We start from the raw sequence: 20,911 nt of genomic DNA on the forward strand, positions 1-20,911 counted from the left end.
CAGTATGAAAACTAATCTTAATTTTTTTAGACATACTAGACTGCCATTTATTGGATGGTCTTCAAGCTAGTAATTTAGTTTTTGCACCTTCTTTACAGAACTTAATCAAACCAAAACCACCATAAAAGTATGTGACATATGAACCTTAAGTGCTCTCTCAAGCTCTTGATGCTTCAAACCTCAGAATAACTTCTCTCCCTTCCTGGCAAGCATTCAGCATAGAGCAACGAAGTCCTCTGATAGAAGGTATGAATTTTATTTATTTATTTCAGTAATTAGCCTCATAGTCTTGACAATCTAATAGCTCAGGTTTTCCTTGACTAAATATCAGTGTGACACTGGACAAAAAATTAAACTGTGGTTACTCTTCTCCAGTAAGTCCACAGGCTAGAGGTACCCTGGTGTAGCATGCAGAAGCTAAAAATGCCAAGTTACATTTTCTTCTACTCACAAACAGCCGTTGATTGAACTGACCCTACAACTGTGATCTTGAAGCACCTCCTCCTCCGTTTCTACCCTGCAGTACTGGCCCAACAGGAATTCTTCAGCACCAGAGCAGAGCTGCTTCTGTACTTTTTCCAATTTTCATCACAGCATGAAAGCTGCTTTCGGTTTCTTGAAGAGGGGAAATACAGCAATGGAACCTTCCAATGTCAGCCACACAGAGAGACTGAAAAAGAAGCTACCCACACTTGCCTTGCATCACTACACAGGTCACTAACAATTTCTTTGATTTATGCTGAAACAATTAAAGACAGCAGTGCACAAGCACGATGCAGGCCTTTGTGTAAAACACATCCTTTCTGAGACAGAGGGGAAAATTCACTCATAACAAGACATTTATGGAGTTCAAAGTAAGTTTAAGTGTCAAATAACTAGATGCAAGGCAAGTCTCTCTCCTCCACTCCCAAGACCACTATTTAAAGGTTGCAGTCATCCAGCCTGGAGTCATATTGCTGCCCAAGGGACCTCATAACCATTTTTTGCTTCTTGTATTACACCAGTAGCAGTTTAGAGGCAGTGGGATAGAGTCTGGCAGCCAAATGATGACCTTTTGGCAACAAAATGGAGTTTATCTTGACTTAATGCTTGCTTTGATGACTACATGGCAATGCTTCTGCTGTGCAAATTCTTAATAAAAACTTTACAGCTCTAGCTCCAGTTAAACAATCCCTTGTCATGAGACTAGCATTAAGGAATACTTGTCTTTCCTGATTCTCAAAAGTATGAAGATGGCTTGCTTTCAGATTTTATCAGCTTATGAAGTAAGAAAACATTAACACTAGAATAAGCTTTGCAAGCAGGATCAGCTTTCAGGCATCTGACAGTGAGTAGTTATGTACTGCCACTTCACACAGATATAAAATTTAAAAAATATTAACTGCAACAACCCACATTCAGCTGAACCACCAGAGGTAAATGGTCACATTATTTGAAAAATAATAAAAATACAACAGTAAGAGTACTCCTTTTGTGAAAGTGTAATTTCCAGATTGGTTCAAACAGACGTAAAAAAAAAATTTAGGTTCTTTCTCCTTTTTCTAGAGGTTTGGAACAAGGCTTATCAATACATATGAAAAGACAAGAGCATTCATATGGCTTGTGGGAGAAGTTTTAACTTAATGGTTCTATTTAACAACCCATTGCTCATTTGAAAAAATGAAACAATTATGAAATAAAAGATCCCATCAGGATACCCTCCCACAAAGGTCTTCTGCGGATGGCAAAGAAAATACATGAATTATCCACAACTGAAGTTGAAGGTTTACTGGACTATCAACAAAGATTAAATAAATCAACTTAATATTATAACTTGCAAGGTGGTGACACAATCTGCAATTTGTTTTACATTGCCAATATATGCCTAGTTCAATCTATGAAGTTCATGTGCACATTAAGAAATGAGCAACCAGCTCAGCATTCTCAGTGAAATAAACCGCATGTGGCAGGTCACTGAACCTTTCAAATCAATTGTAAAAAACAGAACTGAAATTTTTTTCTCCTTTTCTTTTTATCCTTACAGCCCAGAAGGGGTGGAGGAGGAGGGGCAGGGCTCACTGACAAGACAAAAGTCTGAACACCAAAGAACTGCAGGAGTCAAGCATCCCTCTGGCCAGCAGCAATGGTATTCTGTCCCCTCTGCAGAGGAAGAGCACACAACCACCAGTATGCAATACACCAGGAGGGCTTACTGGTAGTGCTTGGACAGTTGAGACCTGGCCCTTTGCAATGCAGCACTCTCTGCTTTGCCTGGCACGCCAACAGTGTCACCTGGAAGACACTGGCAAAAGCAGCATGTCCTTGTCAGACAGAGCTGACAGTTCCCAGTTCCATACCAGACCTTATTTTGTGATGAAATCATCTGCCCATGAGGACACCCAGACCAGAGAACTGATGTGACACAAAGGTGAACAGGCAGAGTGAGTGATAACACATTCCCTTACAAATCCTGAGAGAAGCAGGTCAGTCAGGCTCTTCCAAAGCACATATACAGGCTAAGATGCACAAGCAAATCACTGTGCAAGTAGCTCAACCAGAGTAACTGATCACAAGTATGGGAAAAGTGTGGTAAAACATATTTTAAATCTCTTCAAGGTGAAACCAGCAGTATGTCTTAGGAGACATAAACCATGGTAATCCATTCATCAGCTGGACTTCAAATACCAAATTCCTCCACAGGATTTGAACTTTACTAGAGTAAAGCACTCCCAGCTTGATTTAGTAGGATCAATCAGCCTGAATACCTTAACCATTACTGTCTTAGCAGTCAATGCTCTGTCCTCACTTACATATGATAATAAATCAAAGATGCTGAAGGTGTATACAAAAATTTATTTCAAGCCTACACCTACAGAACTGACTGCTACAGAAAAGAAACTGTGCCCTTGAGCTGCTTCCCAAATTCAGCAGATGACATACCTTTTTTCTAGATCTTTGATTTTCTCCCTTAGAGGTGCAACAGCCTAAAATAAAGGAAAAACATTTAATCTTTGAAGAATAGAACAGGATTCACATTACAAAACATGCACATAGGAAGCTGCCTTAGAGCAAAAATTCATGGCAAACAGTCTCTTAAGCAGATCTTTACTGAAGACACTCCAAGAAACTTATATTTTAAAGCCTCCTCTACATAAAAAACCCCTTGAACCTTTTCCACCAAAAAGCAAATCACCCAAAAAAGTATGAAATTAAATCCCTTAGCTTACCACTGAAAACAAAATATCTCAAGGCTTAGAGTACCATAGTCTTGACAAGGACATTCAATGTCATGATTCCTATTTGGCAAAGTGAAGTCATAAGTGACCTGTCTGAGATTGCCAAAGGTAATCTATATCCAGCAACAAAACAATGGGACAGTAATTTAAACATCAGCTATTTAAATGGACAAGAGATAAGCATACAGAGGACACAGACACTGGGAAAGGGGTATTAGCTCCAGTGAAATGACCATAATTTTCTCAGAACATGCTATGCAAATTTAAAGATACATCATGTTGAAATATCTAAATATGTTCTATATTATGATTTGAGGGTACATTTAGGCTTAAAAAAATATTCAAAGGAAATTTGTTAGAAAATATAGTTTACCTACCAAGACTTCTGTCTGCATTTTTGCAGCTTTAGAAGAGAAAATCACTTAAGCCGGCATCAGTTTCAGTTTCTCTATCACAGGATCCAAATTTCTAACAGTCCTGCTGAATTTCAACAAGAGTCCCTGAACTTCAAGTTCACTAAAGTCTTGTAATTTTCCCTCTTGGTATAGCCCTCTTGGGCTATACAAAAGTTGAAAACTGTCAGACGTTCTAAGTGGTACTAAGTGGCAGCACATCAGCAACCCCCATAACTTATTTTATACAAATACTTCTGGTCACAGCTAGACAATTTGAGAACTTTATAAACTGAATAAAGCTGCATATTCATGTTAAGAGGAAATAATATGGTACTGTCATTTATATTCATTAAATATTTAGCTCTGTGGAACAGCAAATAGTTCTTGAAAGAGTTGTATTTATTCTGATGGTGTAAGACATTATACAACCTTAAAGATAAGATCCAGAAATGCCCAACTTCTCAGACCTTACAGTAACTCTGATCTACACATTGAATTTCAAGTATTTCACCATTCTTAAACAACTGGAATTTTCACAATGCTTGTTACAACACTTACCAGATTTTTTAAAAACAAACAAACAAACAAAAACAAAGAGAGGAATGCAAAAGACAAACTAAGAATACAAGCTCTTCATTGATTTTAAGCAATTTCAGTGGGCTGCTCACAGTGTCCAGAGGAACAACTGTTATATAAACCTGCTGGAATACAAGACACTAGGCAGACCAGACTACACTAGAACAGGAACACACACCCATACAAGGGTAAGGGGTATCAACCTCAAGGACTTCTCTATTTAATACTTCTTTTTATTATTATTAGACTAGAAGGGTGAAACATTTGGAGAAAGATCTATTGCACACATTCTCAGTATTTCAGAACAAACTGAGGCTGAAACTGAAATAGAAATTTAGACGTACAGCAGTTCTGAACCACTAGTATGTTCAGTTCCCACGTCTGCTCCAGAAATTGCCAGGACTTGTGCTTAAAGCCTTGGCACTGCACACCCTCCTCAGTCACAAACATTGCTATATTTGTTCATTAGTTAAGAACAAAGCAAAGCAATTTTGGGCACCTTCAAATTTGTAATGCACCTTGTACATACTTCACATTTTGTAAGGCAGTCAGTGGAAAGAATTTGTGTACATCCTTTCATGAACAAATAAAACAGTTCTGGGGAGGATTCTACATTCAGCAAATGTATCAGCAGATCTATCACTTTCAAGAAAGGTTTTAATGAAAATAAGTGGAGTCATAGATCAATGTCAGAAACTCCACTAAAGAGAACAAAGAACAGTTCAAAAACTTATGTATGGACACAAATCCAATGCTTTGGTTTTAAAGAACCAAGAGTAAAGGGATAAAACTAAATATACCACTTCAATACGAAATGAGTGAAATGGAGTCCACAAACAGATTACAACTATTGGCAAACTAACCTCTTCTATTCTACTTTCCACCTTCTGATCCCCATTTTCTTGAAGAGATCTGTTGGCAAGAAAAGAAAAAAATAATCCACATCTAAGCAATAACTCCTCTACTGCACCTGCATCACATTAAAACAGCATCGTCAAAGCATCTCGAGTTACTATTATTTCAAAAACATAATTAGAACAAATTAAAGATGATGGTCTAACTTCTATTGAAATCCATCAGTTTGGCAGAAACTGATCCAAGCCCACAGGAAAGAACAGTATCAATAAAAGCTACACTCATTTTACATAGAAAATTAACTTAATTTTACAAAAGTGTCTAATTACTGGGTTTGAGTGTAACTTTACTGTGCAAAGGCCCAACATGTCTCCTTGAGGGTCTCTGTTTACTGTATGCTGACAAAACGTTTTCCCTTGGGCAAGTGTATCTCACTTTGAGCTTTTCCAAACACATGGGAGAAAACCCCAACTGCACTAAAACGTGTCTTCAGTGACTGCCGGATGGGAAATACTGACTTCTCACACCAATGTTACTCATCTGAAATGAGGCCAAGAATGAAGTATGTTGTGGTAACTTGTGAAAACAGAATACTGTCTAAAAGGCCAGTGTCTTGCACAAATCTGTGTGGCCTCATTTAGCTGATTGTGTAAAGTGTCTCAGTTATGTTCCATTTTGAGTAAACTTTTACAAGTGTAGAATATGTATTTTTTAATTCTACCTCTTGTATCAAAGTTATGCAATTTTCCTTACATTTGTGTAATTATGTTTTCTTTCAATTAAACCTTCTGAAAGAGGAATTATTTATCTCACAGTAGTCAAGTTTTTGCATACTAGAGAGTTCATGGGTATCCAACATAAAATGCAGCTCTTTCAAGTGAAAAACAGAGCTCCTTTACTTGGGACCTGAACTCATTACACCTAGAGAAACAGAAGATCCTTTGTTAAACAGACATATATATACACCACACTGTTAGAAGTTAAAGCAATGATTCCCTTCATAACCCTCTGTAAAACTCTCACTTTTTAAAAAAGTCAACTCAGTCTGTTAGTGAGGCAAAGACCTTACTGACCAGATTCATTTGTATCTCTAAAAAATACAGTCAATTCCTACACTAAGGCACATATTCCCTGAACCATCTGTTCAAACTAAGTTGTCGCTTACTGCACTAGCGGCAAATAAAACCCCTGCAGCTAACATAGAATGAATTTACTATAAGGAAGTGGTATTAAGATAGCCTGATGGATTTTGAAAATGTTTTCCCAAGTAACAGATAATACAAAAAACTATGCAAACAACTATGGAACAGACAGCCTTTCCTCTCTTATAAGTGTGGAAAAAAATTTGGAAAACTCCTCAGAATTTAAAAAGGTCCCCTCAAAAATAGTTCTTACTGTTTTTTACTCACAAATCCTGCAGCTCAAGGACTGGCAAATCTGCAGTCTATTTTCTTAATGAGCATTTCCCCCTAACAAAGACAATCTTACTGACTGAGGACCAACATCAGTCCTTCAGAAATAAATTTTCCCCCTGAACAGCTCTATAAAAGACATCTCAAGTAAGAATTCAGAGGCAGGTAGTGGCAGCATTTGTAAGGACAGCTTATGAGGAAATAAACACCCTGGATCCCACATCCACCTGTCCTTCTCAAGCCCCTCCCTGAGGTTCTTGTCCTTTGTTAAATGCTCAGCTGCTCATGTAACAGCTGCTAAACTGCCATAGTTTGCTGGTCATGATAACATGGTAATCTAACTAATATCTCCATCTGCAAGCCACAGCAGCCCAGCAGCTGTTTGCCTGACAGCTGAGTACTCTTTGCATCAAGGGTGGGATCCAAGATGAGCAGAGTGCACCACTCAGGATAGGAACAGACTCCAGGGTGAGCTGTCCTGGGTGAATTACAGCCCAGAGAAAATTCATTATTGATCTTATTTTGTCTCAAACTTTCCCTGCTATGTGCTGCTAAGAGTGGCAATAGAATACCAAAACCTTTTATTAGCAAAACAACATGGTAAAATATTTTGTTCTCTATACAAAATGACTTTGCTGTAGGGAACAAGCTGTCCCCATATTCTCTTCAACTTCTTTTGCAGCTGGGTCTTCCTGGTGAATTTTCCTGCAGGACAAACTCACATGCAAGCAGAAATGTGAAAATCTACACGTTTTGCATACATATCGTTTGTCTTTCTCTTTCTAAAGGAAAAAATTCTAGGGGACAATGCAGGATTTTCTGCTTTCAGCACTTAACCATCTGATTCTCTCCCAATTAACTGTGGAGGAGGAAAACCTCTCCAAAGCATATTTCTGATTTTAAGTACAGAAATATAATCACGGCAACCAGTGGAGAATGTGCTGCTCTTCAGTATTTAAGCCCACATTGTGACAGAGATACAGTCACATCTGTGCTGAGGAAAAGAAGAATCCAAGCCTATACAACCAGGTATACCAACCACCTGCCAAAATTTGTGCAAAGAAAAGCAGATAGTAGTGAGTAAAATCCTGGGTAAGATTTATACCAAACCTACAACCATTTTTAAGACTGAACACTTTGTATTTAAAAAAAAAAATGCTATCAGCTGCTTAGCAACCACCCAAACAATAGTGTGAGTTGCTGTTTTTCTCCCTACCATACATACATTGATGGGGAAGGTAAGTTAATTTTATTAAACATAAGGATATTCAATACAAAATTATATACATTACCTCATATTGACAAAGTTTCCCCATACAGCTGGAAAAGAAGGAGAGAAAAAACGTTACAATGTCATATAGCAGTACCCGTGGTAATTTTTTACTATTATCACCGGAAGGAATTTAAGACAATATAATAAAGTATGTTAATAACAAATTATCTAAGTTAGTTACATACAAATCCCCTATATATAAGTTCTAGAATTTACTTCCAGAGTATGGCTGGAATTCTGATGAGATTACATGAGAGTGTAAAAAAATATGCAAGAATTATCTAAACTGTAATTTCTCACTGCACACAGATTAAATAAACCAGAACACTCAACTTGTTTATTAGGGACACTGGAAAAAATGACATGAGCAAGAAAGGAGCCCTGTAGACCTGAACCACACAAACTGGAAACTGCCAAGTGACACAAGACAGGCCAGTACAGGTTAGAGCTGAACTAGTCCAAAGACGTGCCTCAAGGGTCCTGCATTAAAAGGTAGCAAAGTGCTTGTTTGCACATATAATAGTGTCTAACATATATCATGATGAAGACACAAAAGGTACAGAAGCAATATAATATAAAATGCATCAGTAAGCAATCAAAACTCATTTGTGACTGTTTGTATGGAAAAAGTTTTACAGAAAGATAAATCACAATATAAAATCAAAGACTAAAGATGTAACAGGTATTTTTGGTTCACAAAAATATCCACCTGCCCAAATTACTTTCTACTAGAAAAAAAAAAATCTTCTGAAACTGCTCAGGGTTTTGGTGATTATAGGAAGACTATCAGAACACTGATTTTGCTTTTAACTTTCACCTAGGAAACAGAATGCAGTTTCAAATGAAAAAATGAGAAGTCATAAACCAGGCTACAGTGACAAGGAGGACTTGACAAGTCTGCATCATCAAGATAAACAAGGTTAACATGGGATAGAGACTCTGCAAAACAAGCAACACAGGAATTATACTCCAAACACCTCCAGAAAATCATTCTGGAGCTGCTCTTTAAAGAGACAAGGCTCAAGCTAAGGACCCAAACTACACTGGGTCTTAGGGAGTAGCTCATACGCAGTATTACCATACATACAGAAAACTTCTAAAGTGTCCACAGATTTTGTAAGCTGTATTGCAGGTCTTGAGCAGCAGCTAGGAAAGTATTTTGCCTAACTTTAAGGCTTTGCAAATACATTTGCATCACCATTACTCAATGAGCTCAAGCAGATGATGAGGTGTTACAGAAACAAAACAAAACAAAACTAACTGCTACTGTCACAGGCACCTTCCAGACAGGAGAAATGAAACATTCCCAGGAAGCAGGAGTGGTGAGGACACAAATGAGAATTCTGTAATGCAGTTGCTCTAGCCTTCAGGGGATGGCAAAGCTACTGAACTGTTTTTAAGTGCTGAGTGCTGCTGAGTAATTCACAAGTAACTCAAAAGAATCCATGATAGACTATAAAATAAGCTGTAGGAGGGCCTTGTGTTATCTGTGGTGATACCATAAAACCTCCTGTCATCTTCTGGGGAAAAGATAGGGAAGCTTTATTATATAAGAACAAATGATCCATAAAATCCAACTGTATTTTTAAATAATTTGGATTTTGTGTTAAGTAGATGAAGCAAATTTAATGTGGTGAAAACTGGATACAGTGTTAAGCACAGTTAAATTCAAGTTATTTATCCTCTGGCTACAATTTTAGAATTATGTATGATAACACTCATGGAAAAAGACTTTGTTTTCTTTCAATGAATGATGATGATCTGGCAGTTAGAGGTACAGAATTCTCCAGTTAAACACAACTGAGCTATACTTACAAAGAATTATTTTTCTGGGCTACAGAAACCCATACAAATAATGTAAATGGTTATGCAGTGGCAGGAAGCATCTGGGTTTAGCCGGTGAAGTAGGAATTGATTGAAGGAAAAAAAAATAAAAAGGAATTGCCAGCTGCAACACAAATACCACCCTCCCAGTTTTGTTGCAAAGACAGTGAAGCCACACTGCATACAAAGAGCTGGCTTCCTAAAGAAAACATGTGACTTGTGTGTGCTCAGTGTCCACAGCAGGGAAGGGAAGCTCAAAAAGGCATTCACATCCTTCCTCCAACACTGCAATACTCCAGTTCTGTAGAAGTACATGACCTTGCATTAAACTTTTACGAAGCATACTGAGCACCACTGCCAATAAAGAAAAAGTTCAAAAATTGCAAAATTAACCACACAGGAACACAACATACAGACAGATCTGAAGAACCCTGAAGTCTCTTGTGTAGAGAGATATTGCAAAAAGTCACTTCAACATACTGACTGCCTTCATAAAGGATTCTGAATGCACAATTCTAAAAAGGATCTCTTGGGCTACTGGTGCTCACATGGAGCTTACACCAAAAGATCAGAGCTAAGATTTCTCTAAAAGAGTGGAAATAAGGTTTGGCTGTTTTTCTTCCAAATACACAGATGTTTATATAACAGGCTTACCCAGCAGCAGAACCAGAAGTACAACTCTGGCTCACAGAGTATTTCCTTGCCCTAAAGGTTAAGTCAAGGTTGGTTTCATTCAGGCAAGAATGATGGAACATAGAGGTAAGTAGGTCTAAATCCACAAGCAGAACAATGAAAATTACAAGCCTAAATTCAAGATGAAAAGCCTTACAGGCATCACAAAACCACTTGACAGGTCCATCGAGTTCAGGCCCCAAAAGCTGCAAATACAGATGGTTAAAAATATCTTCCACATCAGCAAGGTCGTGAATTGGGCACTACACATAAACCCAGCTTTCAAAACCATGAGACTCCTAGTGAACCAAATTTGAGCAAACACTAACACAACCCAGAACCTCACTGTAAAAGCCAGTTTTAAAAATTCAAGTCTAAAGCCAAATCTTTTATGCCAAAAGATATTAATCCAGGATAACAGCCCTGTGCCAATTCTCAGACTGCAGAGATTTAACACCCTCACCTCCCAGAGAACATACTCTCTGAAGAACTTCCAATTCATCCAACTAGAGAGCATCCATAAACACAGTCTTCCTGTCACATACTGGAACTCTGTACAAGGGAAGAATTCATGGACTAGACAGAAGCATGACTTGTAACCTAACAATTAAGATACTCACCTACAAGAGAAAGAGACACAAGCTCTACTTCTTCTTTCAAAGACTGATTGTAAACCTCACCCAGTGACTGACTAGGGTCATAGTAAGTTGCCATTAGGGAAGTGATCAGAATATCTGAATTGTTGCAGCCTGGTTTAATGGCATGTAGGAGGAGTAAAAATAGGACTACATCTACCTTTTTTGAGGTGATTTTTTTTCCTTTGCATCCTTTTCATAAAATAATGACAGAAATTATTTTTATTGTAGCATTTTGCAAGGATTAATTGCTGGTACCATGAAGAGTAAAAAACATAACTCATTAATCATTCCCACAGACACTACACTTTAAAGTGAAGGCTTCCAGAGAAAAACAACACGCCTTGAGTGAAATGATGAAAAACTCTCAGAAAGAACCTCTTTTAGAAAATAAAAATTGTTTCTTAATGCCCTAATCACAATATTGTTATTAAAGAGGTATTTATATTTATCTGACTAAACACTAATCATTCAGGGACTTTAGAAAACCTCAATGCTTTTTTGTTTCTTTCCCCAGCCTCTGAGATTAAGCTGTAACTATTTGGCAAACACAGTCCTAGAGTAGAATTGTTGTAGGTTTTCAAGACTTCTCAAGCCTACCTTAAAAGGCAACAACACATATAATGTGTTCTTGGGTTTTTTTCCTACTGAATATTTACATTCCTGGAAATTTGAAAGTTTGTTTAGTTTTTCTAGAGAAGCCCTGTTCTGAAATGATGCTGGATGCAGAGGATTGCAATGACTGGGATACTGTCAGCAAAGGAATACTCCAGGAGCTATCCTCTGGATACAAACCAACCCTGCCTAAATGAGTAAAAAAACCCAAAACCACAAGAACAACACAAACTACAAAAATAAGTTAAATCAAACTTGAAAAATACAACAGAAACCCCAAGCACTTGGCTGGGGTTTTTCTGAGCATCTACTACTAAAGGGACACTTCAATATCATAGTCAGACTTTTAATTCCGAGCAGCTGCACTTCATAGCAGCCAAATGTTATCCTTCCAGATCCTCAGAACACAGGAATAGGATGTATGTTTTTATCTGAATACTGTCTGAATCTGTCACCTGCACTAATACTTTTCTACAGGTTCTATAAATTACAGATTACTGTACTAAGAGAACCTTGCATGCCATAATTAACTCATCCAGGTAGGGTGGGGAACCAGAAAAATAACTCTGCACAACCTAAAGGTGTGAAAAAATACAATCCTAAAAGAAGCCTCTACCTTTATCTCTCTTCTCTGGGTCTCTTTAAATGACATTAAAATCAAGTCACAGGCCCTCAACAGTAATATACACTCAATCTAAAATTATTAGTGACAGCATGATTAGTTTAATTGTTAGTTTCAGCATCACATACATTTTAAAACTGATATTTTAAAAAGCAAAACCGTGATGTCCATAGAGATCCACCTGTACCAAAACTAGATGCAATCTCTTTCAAAACCATATTCTTTCCCAATGACTTTGTTATTTCCATTTTCAGGACAATGTGTTAAAGAAACTTTTACACAAACTTTTGTCTAAATAGATTTAGCTGAAAGCACAGAATTTTCCCCTGTATCTCCCTCCTTTCAACTTCTGCTCCTCAGAATAAAAAGATTACAGGATGATGTCTGTTACAAATAGATTTCACTATCAACAGAAACAGTATGCAGGAATAATATGAATTTATATGCAGTCACAGCCAGAATTTCTAGAGCAAACTCGTATGATCTAAACATCCAAAGTGAATTGCTTCAGTGAAACTTTTCATTTCAGAGAGATGCAACAGCATTCAAAGAAAGGTTTCGGGTTTTTTTCTTGCTTAAATCTGACTCTCCACAGTCACTCAGTCTCCTTGAAAAAATAAGGTTTTTGTTTCCAGATGCAAACCTGATAAAAAGGGAGAGCATGCAAAGGGAAATAATAAAATGTCTTTTAACACAATTGCAATTAAGTTTTTATTTAATTGCTTTACATATTTAATAATGTAAAGAAAACAAGTCTTTTCTTTTGGAAACTTAGTAAATTATTAATAAAAATAAAAAATATTTCCCACACAACACCTTGCAGCTAAATCAGAGAAATATGACTTTGACGGACTACTCAAGAGACGGCAGCTGAGTGGCTGCATCCAGGGCTCAGTGTCCAAAGGAAGATCAGTAACAAGTGGTGTCCATCAGGAAGGTGTGTTGGGACCAGCACTGCTCAGCATCTGACACAAACATAGCAATTGAGTGCATCCTCAGCAAGCCTGTAGATGACACTGAGCTGGGAAGTGTATTGAGGGAGTGATGCCACCCAGAGGGACAACAACAGGCTTAAGGAGTAAGCAAACATGAACCTCGTAAAGTTCAAGGCAAAGTGCAAGGTGCTGCACCTGGGCTGGCACAACCACCAGCACCAGTACAGGCTGGGTTACAAGAGGATCGAGAGCAGCACTGCCAAGAAGATCCTGGGGGTACTGGTGGAAAATTTGGACATGAAATGGCAACATGCACTTTCAGCTCAGAAAACTGAAAATCACATGCTGGGCTGTACCAAAAGAAGTGTGGTGACCTCATCAAACAAGGTGATTCTTTCTCTGTACTTCACTCTCATGAGACATTACCTGCATACAGCTCTAGGGATCCCAGGACAAGAAACACATTGACCTGTTAGAGAGAGTCCAGAGGAGGGCCACAAAACACAGACTTGGCTAGAAGAGCCTGGAGAAGACTCTGAAGAGACCTTCTTGTGGCCTTATTTAGAAGGGGCTTATAAGAACAATAAAGAAAAACTTTCTAGCAAGGCCTGTAGTGACAGGACCCTCAAGAGACAACAGTGTTAGCCTGAAAGAGAGTAGGTTTGAGTAAGATGTGACGAAGCAATTCTTTACTATGAGAGTGGCAAGTCATTGGAACAAATTGCCCAGAAAAGCTGTGGATGGAAACCACACCTGGAAACAACGTGAGGGTGGACAGGGCTCTAAGCAATCTGTTCTACTGGAAGATGTCCCTGCCCATGGCAATGGAGGGCTGGACTAGATGATCTTTAAAGGTCCCATTCAATTAAAACCATTCTACAATTTCACCAATATATTTCAGACTGCCTTTTACAGTCTAATTTCTAGAAGAATTAAAAACCCCTCTCAACTGTATTCTGTCTGTAATTCCAGTAGTATGTTAATTTGCTTTAGAAAATAATTTTACTGCTGAGAGTATTTTGCAATATTAGTGGAGATAGCAACATACAATTACTAATCATAACTTTGTATTAAGAAATGTCACCTTCCTGAGTGAAGTTTACGATTATGCCTTTGGGGAATGTACAACAATACATTATTAAATATTAAAAAAGATTTTAAAAAAAGACGCCTCTGGTAAGTCTACACAGATCTCTGTATGGCAAAGAAATACTCCAGGAGCCATCCTCTGTTGCATTTCCTGAACTGATGCCTTGCTCAACAGTAAAGTTTCTCCCTCAAATCAAAGTCAGCAGATAGGAACTGCAGCTTTTCCCACATGAGAAGTATCCTAGACAAAAGGACACAGGGTTTGCTAAGGGAAAGATGCTCTCTCTGCATCTTGGACAGCACCACTGCCACTCTCTGTCAACCCTTCAGCTAGTCATTAGCTAGCAAAACAAACGCAACACAATTACCAGGAAATTTCTCCACCCTCTCTTAAGAACAACGCTTAAACCTTGGCAAACCAACACTCTTGCACAGCTGTGAGATATAACATTATGCAAATTTTCTTTCTTTACAAGAATTAATGGAGCTTCATACTGTATGGGAAGGTAGCCAAAGATACTTTTTCTTACATTTCAACTAGTATCATCACTTTATGACTGAATTTTGTTCTTAAGTTTCACAGATGGAAAATTCTCTTGAAATTTACTATTAAGTCTTTTTTCCACTTCTCTGTTTACTGTTACTACTCCTTCCTGCCTCATATCTTCAGCATATCATTCTTTACCACTGCTCCTCCACTGATCTATCTGTTGATAGCTAAGATTGTTTTCAGTGGACTCACAGAAAGTTCCAATGGTGAGCACTGTAACTGAAGCAAACTCACTTTTCCCAGTTACTTTTCACAAACCCCTTCAGGTAAACTGATGCAACAATCCCCACTTCTCCCTCTCTACAGTCCATAAATTAGATGCTGAAAACTACCAGTTTCAACCAAACTCTGCTTTGGCCAATGAACCTTAGAAAAAAAGAAACAAGCAACATAAATGTCAGAGAAATATTTCCCTTTGCAAAAACAGAGGGTAAAGAAGGTAGAAGCTCTTAAGAGTGTTTCTCCTTGAGTAGAATGATGACATTGCTGTCTCCTGCACATGCTGCAGAAGAGACAAATACTAAGTGGAGGTAAAAGATTAAAGACAAATATTGAATGGAGATAAGAGAGGAACCATAAGATTAATTTCTCCAGGATGCCAAAAATTGTTTTAAAACATCATGGGTAGCAAGACATTAATTCCTGACCAACAACTGAAGCATGAACAGATTTTCATAAGCTGCACAAGTCCAGATAGTTGCAAGCCTGATGAGCAGGGACAGTGAACTTATTTGCATAAACCCACAAATGAAAGGCAATTCAGTGAACATGAACCCAGCCAGCAAATGTTTCGGGTTTGATTTTTTTGGTGGAGAATCCATGGCAAGCTGACAGAAAAAGCAAGCAAGCCTGATGCCCCTACACAATCATTTCTAACTCTTCCATGGCAAATCAATCCCGACATCTAGTTACAAAATGGCTGGGAAGGAAGATTTCTGATGCTGAATAACATTGAGACAGATAGCCTCAAGCAATAGGGCAGGATCAACTTGACAACTGCTTTTCTATCATGAAAAGTGGAAGTAAAAGCTTATCAAAGCAAAACATTAAGTAGCATTTAACCTTCATTTTGAACACGTGCAAGACAAGCAACATGCAAGGGGCTGGTAAGATTCAAACTGAAAAGCTCACTCATGCCTCGACATTTTCAGAAGAGAATATTGCATTCTTTCCAGCTGATGAAAATCTGATAAAAACAAATGGCTAATCCTTTAAAACAAAGGATAACAACCATGCAACCTAACAATGCTGTGAAAAGTCAAGCCACTATACTACAGGATGTACTTCCCCTACATTATTTTGACATTTCATTTTTAAGTTGTTCTAATAGCTGTGCTGCACTTTATCTTACAAAAGAAATTAGGTCTTAAGCTTAGATCTCCTGACAGCACCCTACTATTCCATTTTCCCCTTGGAAAAGGAACAAGGCTACTGATAATACTTCCTGAGAACCATTTGATCTACAAATGAGTAAAGAGAACTGTTCTACTTTACCAGAAATAGAGCTCTTAAATTTTTCATTAAGAACATGCAACTGCCCTGTCATACCAAGACATCAGCAGATTATTTACAGTAGCATCAAGATTAAAGCAAACGATGCAGATTGATGAGCTCTGGTCTTTAAATCCTGGCTATGAGATTCTAAGTGTATTTCCAACAACTTAAATAAGGTCCTGATTCTGCAAAGACAGTACCACTGAAGCCTGCTGCGTTCCCATGTAAAGCTGAATGAACATTTAAAACTTCCAAGGGAGTGAGTTTAAAGTGTCTACGTATCGCCATTCCACCACACAGGTGGGGTTTTTAAAAACAGAAGAACACTCTCAACCTGCATATAACTCATTCATATTGTGGCGATAGTGAAGTTTTTAACATTATTGATTTAATTGACTTCTCTCTTATGACCTGTCTACCTTTCTCATTACAAACAAAACCCACTTCACCTCTGTTTATAATCACCTCACGTTCTGAAGCTGTGGTTTTACAACAACTTCAAGATGACATAAGTGGAGCTCACGACTGAAACAATTTGTTTTGGTCCACCTCCACACACCTCTCGACGCCACTTTAGTTAGCATAAGCACTCCTGCACTATTTTGCTGGGGGTTAAATCAGAGGAAAGCTGGAGCAGAAGACTTCCCCCAGAGGTTGAATTTGCATTGCCCTTTTAAATGGGCAAAGTTTCCCACTATACGAAGACAGCACTGAAGGTGAGTCAACTAAGCTAATTATGAAGAGTATTAAAAAAAATAAAATTGAGTAGCAGTCTGATCTATTACAGAGTGATACAGACAGCTTGCTAGCTGCTGTATCTCCAAATTCATCACCTGGGCAATGGGGAACAACATCACCCCTTTCACCCAGGGCCTTCAGAAAAGGTAAAAGTAAATATTAAATTTTATTCACTTCCTTTTTCCAGGGAATAGTTGCTTAAGTTACAACAGTTTTTAATTGCCTGCTGCATAGATATGCTCCTTTTGACTTCTATTTTATACATACAGACCATGCATAGCACAATGTTTAAGTGAATGATATTTTTTAAGTATAAAATTTTTAACATAAATGAGATTTACAGAACTGATGCATCAAATACTACTTTAAATTCAAATCCAAATCAAGGATCTTTCTGGCTCTAAGTGCTACTAGGGAACCGAGTGAAGTCCATAAGGGAGTTCTAGGGCTCTTTAAAATGACCCTAACATTGTATCTCATATCATGGCAGCACTCCAACCGAAGTAATCAGGACTCCTTCGGAGAGTCTCCCAATCGCCGAGCATGTGATGGTAACACTGCCAGCAGCCCTGCCGGCTTTTATCCCATTTCACCGCTCCGCGCCGCCTCCCCAAGCTGCGCCAAAACAGCTGTCAAATACTCACACTGTCGAACGGCTACTACACAAAAAGGTGCTCTCAGTCCAGACCAGTTCCTTCATCCGGTGCACACAGAGAAATTTCAGTCACTGTATGGATGTGGAGCAGAGATACCCAAGACAGCCCAGCCATCCAGCACCTTGTGTGACACTACCAAGAGAGCCACTGGAGGACTCTTGAGAGTGAAACAGCTCACAGCCTTCCAATTGTATGCAAAAGGTTTTCTCGCACAGAGAAGTTATTCAGGCACATTTGTAACAAATTTGTATTCAAAGGCAAAAGATTTCTATGAAATAAGGCATTTTTTCTAAATGATACTCCCAAAACATTTGCACAGGGTTTCACACACAGGCTGACAAAATGGCACTATTAAAAAAGTCTATCCTCTAGTTCACAAAAAAGTAAAGTACTTGCCAGCATTTCATTCCCTGTAGAACGTGCTCCACGTCTGAATGCCCATGCCCTAATACTGAATGGAAATTCATGGAAAGGAGGCGCACAGCCTAAAAACACTTAGTCATTTGGAGAGTACTTCAGAAAGAAGGAATGTAAGAAGTGCCAGCACATACACCTACACCAGCAGCTCAGTTTTCTCAGATTCTCTGCTATTTCAGTCAGATAATGCCTGCAAGCAGAGTAGTGACGATTCAGTAACATTGTGAGGAGTATCTTTTTAGGGTAGGTGAATGGGATGAGAAATAATCACTTCTGAGAAAAACAAACAAAAATATTCTCTCTAGAATCTGATAGACCGTGGCATCTGCTACCATACCATACTATGTAGCTGATACCTAAGGATTCCACTACTTTTGATCTCAAGTCAAAGATGGGAAAGCACAGCATGCTAGATTTGCAAAAACACACTCCCATCAGACACTAACTTATTCCCTTTTCAAGCCACGTTTTTGCCACACTGACCTGCAGTCCCTCTCCTCCTTCATTTTCTTTCTGAATCCCAAAAAAACAAGCACTCAGAAGGCTTCTCCTTAAGGCTAACCCTTACTCACAAAGTTAGAAAGCAAACACGAATTACTGTCCACAGAATATAATCAATAGCTAGGTCCCAATGTCCATGTCAACTGCCATCCAAATTCAGTTTCCACAGAAGCCTATTAACTTTCGTTTCGAAAACTATTATTTTTAGCAAAACAAACAAACCTTTCAAAGTAAGAACTGGCATTAAGCTGTCAGGATGCTACCTTGAGAGGCTACCTAGAACAGAGGCTAGACAGCATTAAAAGAATAAAGTAGGCATTTATTAAAAAGGCCTTCAAAGGATACACCTTGGGCAATACAAGAGCCCAGCCCAGGCTACACCCAAGATGGATGACAGGTCACAGGCTTTCACACTTTTGTAAGTTTTGGTCTATTTACATATTGGGGTTAATTGTCCAGTTACAGCTTCAGGTTATGAAATCTCATCTTCTCAGATTGCTCTCCTCTATTTGCTGTTGTTTATACTATTTGGGCCTGAAGCTGCAACAGTTCTCAAGCTGGAAAATTATTGTTTTGTCTAACTAAACTGTGAAGAGAACTTGGTAACACTTCATATGAAGTTCAGAGTTATATAATAATGCAGTACAGAGTCTGGAAAATATAAAGGCTAAAACTTAAGGCAACAAAGATGCAAGCGACCTGAAGTCACTTGGACAAACACTGTCCTGAAGGTCAGAGCTGAAACACAAAAAGTAACAGAAGTATCCAAATAGCGAGGTCCAGTAAAGACAATAATGTGGTAATGAGGGAATTGCTGTGTTTCTGTGGTAGGAAACACAACTCCTTTGACAAAATTACTTGTGTTCTGCCTCTCCACCTTCCCAAATTCAAAGGGGAGGATCTGAAACGTGAAGCACGCACTCACCCCCTAAAGCTAGCTCACCTATATGTATGTGCCTTCAAGCATCAAGAGAATGGTTTGATCCCTACCTAAACTGACATCGTGCTGTCCACGAAGAATCTACTTGAGTCTGAAAACAAAACAGGCTAAAATAAAATAAATTAAAATTGCACAAGAAAAAACAAATAAGGGAAGAGAGCTGACAGGACAACGTTTTAAATCCATCTTAAATCTATCTGACTCACTCCTAGTAAGTGAAGTCATAAACATCCCCGTCACTGGCTATTCTAAGATTTTCTCAAGTACCTCTGTGCCTCTCTCCCAGCTCTTAAGACTCCAGCTACGCGCTGAGTTAATAAACAAACATTTACTTAGTCCCCAAAGGACTTGGGAGGATTTTACAAAAAACAGACACGAGGCCTACCCTGGAAAAACTTCCCTGAGAGCTGCTCACCGCTACCAGGTGGCGATCGGGGCGGACAAAGCGCGGTCTGAGGAAAAGAGAAGCTGCGGAAACACTCGCGGAGCCACGTCCCGCCCGCACCGCCCCCCGCAAGCCGCCGGGACGGGGCAGGGGAGCAGCGACTGACGGGGGACGGCGGCACGGCTGCCCGCCGCACTCGGGAAAGTTTCGGCAGGGCAGGGGAACGCGGAGCCCGCCGCCCGGAGCCGCGGCGAGCCCCTGCCCCAGCGGGGCCGGAGCAGCCGCGCTGCGACGCGCCCGTAACTGGGCAGCGCAACAGAGTGCGGGAGGTGCCGCCGCATCCTCCTCCTCACCCTCCTCTCCGCCACGGCGGGCGGAGGGCGCGGGGGGCGCCGTGCCAGCGGGCAATGAATGGCCGCGCCAAACCCGCCCCCATCCCCGCTCACTCACAGGCGACGTAGGCGACGAAGGCGAGCCCCATGAGCAGCTTCATCCTCCTGCGGTTGATGGCGGTCAGCAGGCGCAGCAGCGGCCCCTTGCTCACCATGCCCCGCGGCGGCGGCACGCAGAGCGCCGGGCACGGCCGCGGCCACCCACGGCTCCGCTCGGCCCCGCTCCGCCCGCCCCGGAACCGCCCGCGCAGGCGCAGCGGCGGCGCGCGCCCGAGCCCCCGATCCCCCGCCCGCCCCTTCCCTCCCGGCCGCGGCCGGAGCGGGGCTGCGCATGCGCGTGGCGCGCGCTTCCCTCTGCGCGGGCGGCGCGGTCCCGGCCGCGTGCTCCCTGTGGCGTGCCCCGGGAATGGCGGGCCGCAGCCTTCCCACGGCCCTGCGCCTGCAGGGTGCTTCGGGGTCGGGCCGGCTTGGTCATCTATCGCCTTCCTCTGTGGTTATCCTTGGGTAGTGACCTGCTGGAATGAACAGGCAGACGTGGGTATACATATAGACAACGCTAGGGTCGCGCTGGCACCTTAGGTGCCTGGTCCTTTGAAAGCGCCATTTGCCTAGTACTCAATGTGCTTTCCATATCTGCACAGGTGTCTGCATTGTAAGGAGAACCACCTGGATGCAATTTTGCAGAATCGCAGAATACTCTTAAATTGGAAGGGACCCACA

At 40.1% G+C, this 20,911-nt stretch overlaps 1 protein-coding gene across 2 annotated transcripts in view; it reads right to left on the minus strand.

Annotated features, from left to right (window-relative positions):
- The window catches only part of UXS1 (UDP-glucuronate decarboxylase 1), a 58,176-nt gene extending 37,747 nt beyond the window's left edge, over positions 1-20,429 (minus strand). For both annotated transcript variants that reach the window (XM_066313710.1, XM_066313709.1), the window contains exons 1-4: positions 20,250-20,429; positions 7,746-7,773; positions 5,050-5,098; positions 2,920-2,963 (exon numbers count right to left, since the gene is read on the minus strand). In XM_066313710.1, coding sequence (XP_066169807.1) covers positions 2,920-2,963; positions 5,050-5,098; positions 7,746-7,773; positions 20,250-20,346 — 218 coding nt within the window. In that variant the 5' untranslated portion in view covers positions 20,347-20,429. The remainder of the gene's footprint in view (positions 1-2,919; positions 2,964-5,049; positions 5,099-7,745; positions 7,774-20,249) is intronic.
- Between the last annotated feature and the right edge of the window lie 482 nt (positions 20,430-20,911).

Source organism: Sylvia atricapilla, chromosome 2 (assembly GCF_009819655.1).
Source record: "Sylvia atricapilla isolate bSylAtr1 chromosome 2, bSylAtr1.pri, whole genome shotgun sequence".
Lineage (NCBI taxonomy): Eukaryota > Metazoa > Chordata > Aves > Passeriformes > Sylviidae > Sylvia > Sylvia atricapilla.